The sequence below is a fragment of the Cebidichthys violaceus genome, unplaced genomic scaffold (genome assembly GCF_023349555.1).
Source record: "Cebidichthys violaceus isolate CVI_PGR_0920_01 unplaced genomic scaffold, fCebVio1.0.p SCAF_3, whole genome shotgun sequence".
Lineage (NCBI taxonomy): Eukaryota > Metazoa > Chordata > Actinopteri > Perciformes > Stichaeidae > Cebidichthys > Cebidichthys violaceus.
The window spans coordinates 2,219,802-2,229,973 of NW_027176483.1; the positions used below are offsets into that span (position 1 = coordinate 2,219,802).

The window sequence follows — 10,172 nt, forward strand, 5'->3', positions numbered from 1 at the left end:
AGGAAAGACAGCTGGAAATGAATCTCTGACTGTGTGAATGTGTAAACTAAGAGATTTATAATATTTCTGATACATAGAGCTCAATAGATCTGACTATAACTACATGTGTTAGATTAATGTGTTGATTGGATGTATTCTTATGGCGTGTTTTACTTTTTGGATTTACCAAGTTGATAACGAGCTTCGTAGGTTAGTGGAGCCAAATCAGCAAAAGATACCCTGAGTATGATGAACTGTCTTCATGGTACAGAACCCAGCTCTAAGTCTGAGTCACAGTGAGTTATGGTGGATCATGTGTTAATAATTAGATTTAATGTTTCATTCACAACCACAGCACATATTTGCTTTCTGACATTTTCTAAGTAAACCTGCACCTCAGTCACGTCCAATATGACAAAAGCATTTAAGACTAATTATCGTAACATCTTATTAATCAAACCATATGTAATAACAGTTTTGTTTTTCACTCTTGTTGTCCTCAGAGTGTAGATATGTCTGCTGCCAGTTGTCTGCTGACTGAAGATCAGTTTCTGTGCTCCATCTGTCTGGATGTGTTCACTGATCCAGTCAGCACACCATGTGGACACAACTTCTGTAAAACCTGCATCACTCAACACTGGAACGTTAATGTCCCCAATCAGTGTCCAAACTGTAACAGGTTCTTCTACACCAGACCTGAGCTGCAGGTCAATACCTTCATCTCTGAGATGGCTGCTCAGTTCAGACAGTCAGCTCAACAGGAAACCAAGCTGGAGAAGACTGAGGCTGAAATTCATCAGATGATCCAGAAAAGACAACTGAAGATTCAGGAGATCAAACACTCAGTGGAGCTCAGTGAGGAAGATGCAGACAGAGAGATAGCAGATGGTGTTCAGGTCTTCACCGCTCTGAAGAAGTATGTTGAGAGAAGCCAGGCCGAGCTCATCGACACGATCAAAGAGAAGCAGAGAAAGACAGAGAAACAGGCTGAAGGCTTCATCAAAGAGCTGGAACAGGAAATCTCTGAGCTGAAGAAGAGAAGCACTGAGGTGGTTCAGCTCTCACGCTCTGAAGACCACCTCCACCTCCTCCAGAGCTTCAGGCCCCTGAACAGTGCTCCACCCACCAAGAACTGGACAGGAGTCAGAGTCAGTCCATCTTCATATGAGGGGACTGTGAGGAGAGCTGTGAATCAGCTGGAGGAGACTCTCAGTAGACAGATGAAGAAGCTGCTCACTGAGGTCGAGCTGAAGAGGGTCCAGCAGTCTGCAGTGGATGTGACTCTTGATCCTGATACAGCATATCCCAAACTCATCCTGTCTGATGATGGAAAACAAGTACATGATAGTGATGTAAAAAAGAATCTCCCAGACAACCCAGAGAGATTTGATTATTGTCCCTGTGTTTTAGCAAAGCAGAGTTTCTCTTCAGGAAGATTTTACTACGAGGTTCAGGTTAAAGGGAAGACTGACTGGGATTTAGGAGTGATCAGAGAGTCGATCAACAGGAAGGGAAGAATCCCACTGTCTCCTCAGAATGGTTACTGGACGATATGTTTGAGGAATGAGAATGAGTACGGAGCTTGTGCTGGCCCTCTAGTCCTTCTCTCTCTGAAGTCTCAGCCTCAGAAGGTGGGGGTGTTTGTGGATTATGAGGAGGGTCTGGTCTCCTTCTATGACGTTGATGCTGCAGCTCTTATCTACTCCTTTACTGGCTGCTGCTTCACTGAGAAGCTCTACCCATTCTTTGGTCCATGTCCTAATGGTGGTAAAAACTCTGCTCCTCTGATCATCTCTCCTGTCAATCACACTGAGTAGAACAAACACTTGATCTTCTACAGAGAGACTCTTTCATTTAATGTAACAAATCTATATTATTGGTGATTTACGGTGATTCTTCACATTATGATCAATGGGTTTTTATATTTGTTTGTAAATGTTTTTCTACTTCTCCAACACACAGACAATAATCCACTGATTGATATGATCTAATGCAGTCCAATTAATTCTAATAACTGCATAACCTGCCTTCAAGACTGCTGAGTCATCAAAAACAATGTACTCAGGAATAAGAAGCATTTGAACATTCCTTAAATATCTGGGACCCAAATGAAAATGTTTAATGTCTAATTATTGTAAATATAATACATTATGAATACTGGCACACATTATTGGATAAAGTCATGTACCACTTATTATATATTTTAAATAAAAGGTGTTTAAGGGTTTTAGTTTTTATCATTTTTGAATCAACACAAAAATCAAGAGATCTCTGTCTGGTATGTTTTTAGGGGTCAATAAAAGATTAATTATTGATTCATATTTGTAGAAAATGAATCAATAAAATGTGATCATGAAACATTCAGCTTCTGTGACCACAGAAGAGAAGTTGTGTATCGTGTTATTTGTATTTCATACAGTCCTCCTCTCTGCTGATCCTCAACACAATAAAAACAAAGAAAGTTTGAACTGATTTGTCTTTTTATTTCACATTTAATCAATTTCTGTATTTAAGGAACATTTTGAGGGAATTTATTTGTGTATTTATACTTCATACTTGTACTGTACTACATCTCAGAGGTACATATTGTACTTTTTACTAAATGTACCTGATTCCTTTAGTTTCTTTTTAGATGACAGTTTTTTATCCACTTCCTGTCCAGGTAAAACCACGTATCTCCAGATGTGTTGATGTTGAATGTTTGTGATAAACTGAAGGATGAAGTGTTCCTTTATGTGTTGATGTTGAATGTTTGTTTATCACAGTGTGGTATTAGTACTTTTACTTCAGTTAAGGATCTGAATACTTCCTCCACCCCTCCCTCACTGAGAGGAGGAGCAACACTGAAAGAGGAACTTCAAAGTCACTTTACCTGAAGTGAAAGTAAAGTTATTCTGAGCGACAGCAGAGCTGCAGTCGAGACAAGTCTCTCTGTTTCTCTCTAATGAAACATTCAACTGAATCCAGCAGGTTCTTCTCAACAACACAAACTCTGGTGAGTACACTGTTCTACAGACAAAATACACTCACTGAATATTTGGTCCAAGTTTAGTTCAAACCAGAATCTGACTGTTTTACATCTTGTTTTATCATATAAAGAATATTAAACCATAGAAATGTGTCGTTGTAGATAAAACCATCAGAGGTAGAAACTAAACCACAGTGACTGAACTCTGACTAGTTAAAGGTCAGACAGAATACAGTCACAGCTAGCATTAGCTTAAGCTAATTCACAGACCTGTTTCCTGGTTGAACTCAAACCCTCAGCTCGACTCAGACAGGAAGTTCAACTCAGAGCAAATGTTGAGCAGAGCTCCATCGGAGGTAGTGGTGGTTTTAGAGATAAATAATATTAAATATAATATCCTGCAGTCCAGAGCAGATAGCTTCCATATTTCCTCTTGTACATTTCTGATCCTCTATTTTCTGATTTAAATTGTGATATTAACAAGAACCAGAGGGTTTAGGATGTTATCACTGCAATGCTAAAGACATCAGATTAGTTCATCATTGTTTCATTATTGTTATTTTTCATACATATTCATTGATATTGAAAAATATCAATGAAAAATATGATATTGTTTTAGCTTGGTGCCTTTTAAAAACACACACACACACACACACACACACACACAAGGGGAAATAATACAAAATACCACTGCTACATAGAGCACAATAGATCTGACTATAACTACATGTGTTAAATTAATGTGTTGCTTGGATGTATTCTTATGGCATGTTTGACTTTTTTGATTTACCGAGTTGATAACGAGCTTCGTAGGTTAGTAAAGCTAAACTAGAAAATGCATTTCCTGCTGAAAATGCGTTGGAATGCTGAAAGCTGAAATCTGAAATGAATTGCAAAAACACTGCTGAAAATACAGAAATGAGAGACTACCTGTCTGAAAAATGTTGAAGCCCGAAAGCATTTAAACACAAAGGCACACTCGCTCACCCGATCACAAGCATTGTCAACAAATCTCTCAGGCAATGTGTGTTTCCGAAAGGATGGAAATCAGCCATAGTAACACTCATTTTTAAGTCAGGAGATTCAACCGATGTCTCAAATTATCGGCCAATCAGTATTCTCCCTGCTGTTTCCAAAATTGCTGAGAAATGTGTTGCAGAGCAACTTATTAAACATCTCAACAGCTCTCCATATCAGCTGCATCCTATGCAGTTTGGTTACAGGGCTAATCATTCAACTGAAACAGCCAACTGCTTCCTCTTAGAGAATGTGAAGCTTAAAATGGATAAAGGGGGTGTAGTAGCAGCGGTTTTTCTTGACCTCAAGAAGGCTTTTGATACAGTTAATCACAATGTCCTGATTAATAAACTGTCAAATTTTAACTTTTCCCGAGAGTCTCTTGTCTTGCTGAAATCCTACCTTGAAGAAAGAACCCAGTGTGTCAGAGTGGGTGATGTTTCATCATCTACTCTGAGATCTAATGTGGGAGTACCCCAGGGTTCTATTTTAGGACCTTTATTATTCAGTTTATACATTAATGATTTGCCGAGTGTCTGCAATGGGTGTAGTATTCAAATGTATGCTGACGATACAGTGATTTATGTGCATGCAAAGAACAAAGAACAAGCTGCACTTAAACGCACGTCCACAATGACAAATGTAACGAAATGGCTTGCAGATTCCTGCCTTCACCTGAATGTTAAAAAGACTGTTTGTATGTTCTTCACAAAGAGGGCTTGCAAAATGTCACCGGAGCCAGATGTTTATGTTGCTGGTGAGAGGCTACAGGTAGTGTCAGATTTTAAATATTTAGGAATTTTTATTGATTCTAATCCCTCTTTTAAAAGGCAGGTAAAACATGTGACAAAGGTCTTAAAATTTAATCTCATGAATTTCAGATATATAAGAAACAGTCTAACCATGCAGGCTGCGAAACTGTATTTTAATGCAATGATTGTCCCCCATCCGACCTACTGCTTAACCAGCTGGGCACAAGCCAGCAGCACAACATTAACATCTATTCATATTCTCCATAAACAAGCTCTAAAAACACTTGATAAAAAACCCAAAAGTCACCATCACTGCAATATCCTCAACAAACACCATATATTGAGTTGGGAGAACCTCATTAAATTCACTGATGTGTGTCTGGTTTTTAAAATTTGACATGGTATGGCCCCGCCTCCGCTTAGTGATTTTATTAAACAAAGTGCTCAAAGCAGCAGACTCACTAGATCTGCTTCAAGAGGTGATTGTGTCATTTCACATAGGTCAAGCTCTTTTAGCATATCTACATTCTCTGTGAAGGCAGCTCACTGGTGGAATGCTCTGCCACCACATATACGCACACAAAACATTCAAACGTAGCCTTAAGGAATGGCTTGTTGCCAATCAGGTGTGCAAGCATTGATGTACTGTCTGTCCTGTTTGTTTTGCCTATATGTGCATTTGTCTTGTTCAGTGTTGCTATCTTCCACGTTATGTGTGTTATGTGTCTCAGTGTTATATATATGCTTGTACTGTAGGTGATTTGTTCTGCTCTGGTCTAGTGTCGTACACTTTTCTTTTGCTGATATGTGTATTAGTTTTGTCTATACGTTACTGTCTATTGATGAATTTTAATTCCATTTTATTTGAAATTTTGTAATTTTTAGGCAGCCTTCGAACATCTGGCCGGGGACAGCAGATGAAAACTAGCCTCTCTGGCTAACTCTGGCTCACCTACAGTTTCACTGTTGATTGGTGTGCATTGTCTCTGCAAAATAAATAAACAAATAAAATAAATAAATAAATAAACTGCACTGCTAACCCTTCTAGTTGAAACGTCTAACTATGGCGTTAGTAGCTGAAAATATGAGAAAGAAGAAGGCTTTGAAAGTTGAAGTTTCACAGGATTTGAAGATTTTCTCCATTGATATCCCGTTGAAAAAAAATTGAAAAAAGCGTATTAATTCAAAAAGTTTAAAGATTACAAATATGAAAATTCATATCATCCCTCTCCTGAAAGAGCTGAACATTTTGATATTCGAACGGTTTCTGTGGCTTAAAAAATGTCAGCAGTCGTGATATTTGTAGTAGTAGAAGTTGTAGTTGTAGTAGAAGTATTTTTAGTAGAAGTATTAGTAGCATGAGAGATATTTATAGTAGAAGTTGTAATAGAAGTAGAAGTATTATTAGTAGTACTAGATGATTAGTAATTAGAAGAAGTAGTAGAAGTAGTCGTAGTGAAAGCTGTAGTAAAGGTTGTTGTATTTAATATAACAGTAGTAGTAGGAGAAGAAGTAGTAGTAATGGCAGTATTTGAAGTAGCAGTAATAGCAGTAGTAGTAGTACTAGTAGTATTCGTACTAATAGTTGTAGTAGTATTAGTACTGGTAGTAGCATGAATAGCAGCAGTAGTGGTAGTAGTAGCAGTTGTAGTATAAGAAATAGCAGAAATGGTAGTAATAGCAGTAGTGGTAGTAATAATAGCAGTAGTAGCAGTAGTAGTAATCGTAGTCGTTGTAGTATAAGTAATAGTAGTAGTGGTAGTAATAGCAGTAGTGGTAGTAATAATAGCAGTAGTAGTAATAGTCGCAACAGCAAAGGTTGTAGTAGAAGTAGTAATAGTATTAGTAGCAGTATTAGTAATACTAGAAATATTAGCAGCAGTAGTAGTAGTTGTCACAGTATTAGTAAGAGCATTCATTATTTCAACAAAAAAAGCCTCATTTTGAGCTTAATGTTTAAATACTGTTCATCCATGGGACTTTTATTTTGAAAGGGTGGGGCTGGGTGTGTTAGAGAGGAGGAGAGGAGAGATAATCAGAATGTATGAAACATAAACAGAGGTTATTAAATGACAGGCTTCATCACAAGTATTTCACTTAGAATTCCCTCTCTGGGGCTTATATTTTGAAGTGTGTGTGTGTGTGTGTGTGTGTGTGTGTGTGTGTGTGTGTGTGTGTGTGTGTGCGTGCGTGCGTGGGGGTCCTCTAAAAATCTCCAATACCTGAATGACTGTATGAGAGAGAGACACACAGAGAGAGAGAAACACACAGAGAGAGAGACACACAGAGAGAGAGACACACAGAGAGAGAGAGAGAGTGAGGCTTGTGTCTGTGAGTCTGTGCGTTTATAAACATCAGTAATTAGCTGAATTAAGAACACCTGCGTGCCTGCAGCCATTTCAAGGAGAAAAACCTGGAAACAAAACCTAAAAAAACCCATAACCGTAGTTCCTATTGCTCTGATATTAATACTGGGGCGCAAGGATGACTTGAAGAACAGATCATGCGAAAATTGTGTCTGTAGTGTAAAAAAAAGTGGCTTCAATGGCGATTTAGAAATGGGGTACGGTTGTCTGGCTAAGACTTTTTTGAAGTACGTTTTAACATTGGGGTCTATGGAGGAGAAAGTTGGTTTTCCTCTCAAGTAAAGGCTTTTGAGCCAAATGTGTAAACCTGTCATATGTCTACGACAAGGACAAGATTAGCTACGTTTCCATCCAAAAATTATGCATGAAGAGTGAAAATTGAGGAGTCAGTCGCAAAAGACAAATATTTTTTTCACAGGAATCTCAGGCTCCTCTTCACTCTAGCGGTGACATCACGCACTCTAAGCTGCGCAATTATAAAAGCAGAAAAGGACTGAAAAACACATGAACGCAAAATTGCTACAGTTCAAAAAGTGTAAAAGATATCAAAATGATTATAACATACAATCATTGATCAGGGGTTTCTCAACATTTGAAAGTTTAAATGGTGTCTGTAGCTGAAAGTATAAGGGTAGAAGGATCTGAAAGTTGAAAAAGTTTAAGAGGATTTGAAAAGTTTCTCCATAGACATCCCATTCAAAAAATAAGTTGCAAAAAGCTTAATAATTCAAAAAGTTTAAAGATTAGAAATATGAAGAGATATAGCACTCATGAGCTGAAAGAGCTGAACATTTAAATAGTTGAACGGTTTCTGTAGCCTAAGAAATGTGGACGGTATTAAGTGCCAAAATATGTACGGAAGAAATAGTTGAAGAATAAAGATTCGAAGAACAATACTTGGAATGCTGAATCAGCATTCCAACAATAACCAAAAGATACCCTGAGTATGTTGAACTCTCTTCATGGTACAGGCCCCAGCTCTAAGTCTGAATCAAAGTGAGTTATGGTGGATCATGTGTAAAAATCACATATTTGCTTTCTGACATTTTCTAAGTAAACATGCACCTTAGTCACATCCAATATGACAAACGCATTTAAGACTAATTATAGTTACATCTTATGAATCAAAAGATATGTAATAACAGTTTTGTTTTTCACTCTTGTTGCCCAGAGTGTAGATATGTCTGCTGCCAGCTGTCTGCTGACTGAAGATCAGTTTCTGTGCTCCATCTGTCTGGATGTGTTCACTGATCCAGTCAGCACACCATGTGGACACAACTTCTGTAAAACCTGCATCACTCAACACTGGAACGTTAATGTACCCAATCAGTGTCCAAACTGTAACAAGCTTTTCTACACCAGACCTGAGCTGCAGGTCAATACCTTCATCTCTGAGATGGCTGCTCAGTTCAGACAGTCAGCTCAACAAGAAACCAAGCTGGAGAAGACTGAGGCTGAAATCCAGCAGATGATCCAGAAGAGAGAACTGAAGATTCAGGAGATCAAACACTCAGTGGAGCTCAGTGAGGAAGATGCAGACAGAGAGATAGCAGATGGTGTTCAGGTCTTCACCGCTCTGATGAAGTCTGTTGAGAGTAAACTAAACGAGCTCATCGACACGATCAAAGAGAAGCAGAGAAAGACAGAGAAACAGGCTGAAGGCTTCATCAAAGAGCTGGAACAGGAAATCTCTGAGCTGAAGAAGAGAAGCACTGAGGTGGAGCAGCTCTCACGCTCTGAAGACCACCTCCACCTCCTCCAGAGCTTCAGGACCCTGAACACTGCTCCACCCACCAAGAACTGGACAGGAGTCAGAGTCAGTCCACCTTCATATGAGGGGACTGTGGTGAGAGCTGTGAATCAGCTGGAGGAGACGCTCAGTAAACAGATGAAGAAGCTGCTTACTGAGGTTGAGCTGAAGAGGGTCCAGCAGTCTGCAGTGGATGTGACTCTTGATCCTGATACAGCATATCCCAACCTCATCCTGTCTGATGATGGAAAACAAGTTCAAACTGGTGATGTAAAGAAGAATCTCCCAAACAATCCAAAGAGATTTAATTGTACTTGTGTCTTATCAAAGCAGAGTTTCTCTTCAGGAAGATTTTACTACGAGGTTCAGGTTAAAGGGAAGACTAAGTGGGATTTAGGAGTGGTCAGAGAGTCGATCAACAGGAAGGGAAGCATCACACTGTCTCCTCAGAATGGTTACTGGACGATATGGTTGAGGAATGAGATTGAGTACATAGCTTGTGCTGGCCCTTCAGTCCGTCTCTCTCTGAAGTCTCAGCCTCAGAAGGTGGGGGTGTTTGTGGATTATGAGAAGGGTCTGGTCTCCTTCTATGACGTTGATGCTGCAGCTCTTATCTACTCCTTTACTGGCTGCTGCTTCACTGAGAAGCTCTACCCATACTTTGGTCCATGTAATAATAATGATGGTAAAAACTCTGCTCCTCTGATCATCTCTCCTGTCAATCACACTGAGTAGAACAAACACTTGATCTTCTACAGAGAGACTCTTTCATTTAATGTAACAAATCTATATTATTGGTGATTTACGGTGTAAACATTATTGATTCTTCACATTATGATCAATGGGTTTTTATATTTGTCTGTAAATGTTTTTCTACTTCTCCAACACACAGACATTAATCCACTGATTGATATGATCTAATGTAGTCTAATTCATTCTAATAACTGCATAACCTGCCTTCAAGACTGCTGAGTCATCAAAAACAATGTACTCAGTAATAAGAAGCGTTTGAACATTCCTTAAATATCTGGGAGCCAAATGAAAATGTTTGTCTGATTATTGTAAATATAATACATTATGAATACTGGCACACATTATTGGATAAAGTCATGTACCACTTATTATATATTTTAAATAAAAGGTGTTTAAGGGTTTTAGTTTTTATCATTGTAGAATCAACATAAAAATCAAGAGATCTCTGTCTGGTATGTTTTTAGGGGTCAATAAAACATGAATTATTGATTCATATTTGTAGAAAATGAATCAACAAAATGTGATCATAAAACATTCAGCTTCTGTGACCAGAGAAGAGAAGTTGTGTATCGTGTTATTTGTATTTC

General features: G+C 38.5%; 3 protein-coding genes across 3 annotated transcripts in view; 2 read left to right on the forward strand and 1 right to left on the reverse strand.

The window, feature by feature from the left end:
* Positions 1-539: 539 nt before the first annotated feature.
* On the forward strand, positions 540-2,139 carry LOC137881601 (E3 ubiquitin-protein ligase TRIM21-like; the record flags this gene model as incomplete). Its single annotated transcript, XM_068723606.1, has 1 exon — positions 540-2,139. A coding segment is annotated over one exon (1,257 nt), but the record flags the coding sequence as incomplete, so codon positions are not given.
* A 756-nt stretch (positions 2,140-2,895) lies between these two features.
* LOC137881428 (E3 ubiquitin-protein ligase TRIM21-like) lies at positions 2,896-10,166 on the forward strand. The gene is made up of 2 exons (XM_068723372.1): positions 2,896-2,974; positions 8,254-10,166. The coding sequence occupies exons 1-2, from the start codon at positions 2,924-2,926 to the stop codon at positions 9,565-9,567; spliced, it is 1,365 nt and encodes a 454-aa protein (XP_068579473.1). The 5' UTR covers positions 2,896-2,923; the 3' UTR covers positions 9,568-10,166.
* pot1 (protection of telomeres 1 homolog) overlaps positions 10,121-10,172 on the reverse strand; it is a 23,802-nt gene continuing 23,750 nt past the window's right edge. Inside the window, exon 8 of the mRNA XM_068724127.1 lies at positions 10,121-10,127. Coding sequence (XP_068580228.1) covers positions 10,121-10,127 — 7 coding nt within the window. The remainder of the gene's footprint in view (positions 10,128-10,172) is intronic.

Excerpts from the sequence above, each read along its gene's own strand:
- LOC137881428 (XM_068723372.1), top strand. The coding sequence starts at position 2,924 with ATGAAACATTCAACTGAATCCAGCAGGTTCTTCTCAACAACACAAACT. Across the intron at positions 2,975-8,253 it reads TCTCAACAACACAAACTCTG|AGTGTAGATATGTCTGCTGC; the intron begins GTGAGTACACTG and ends CTTGTTGCCCAG.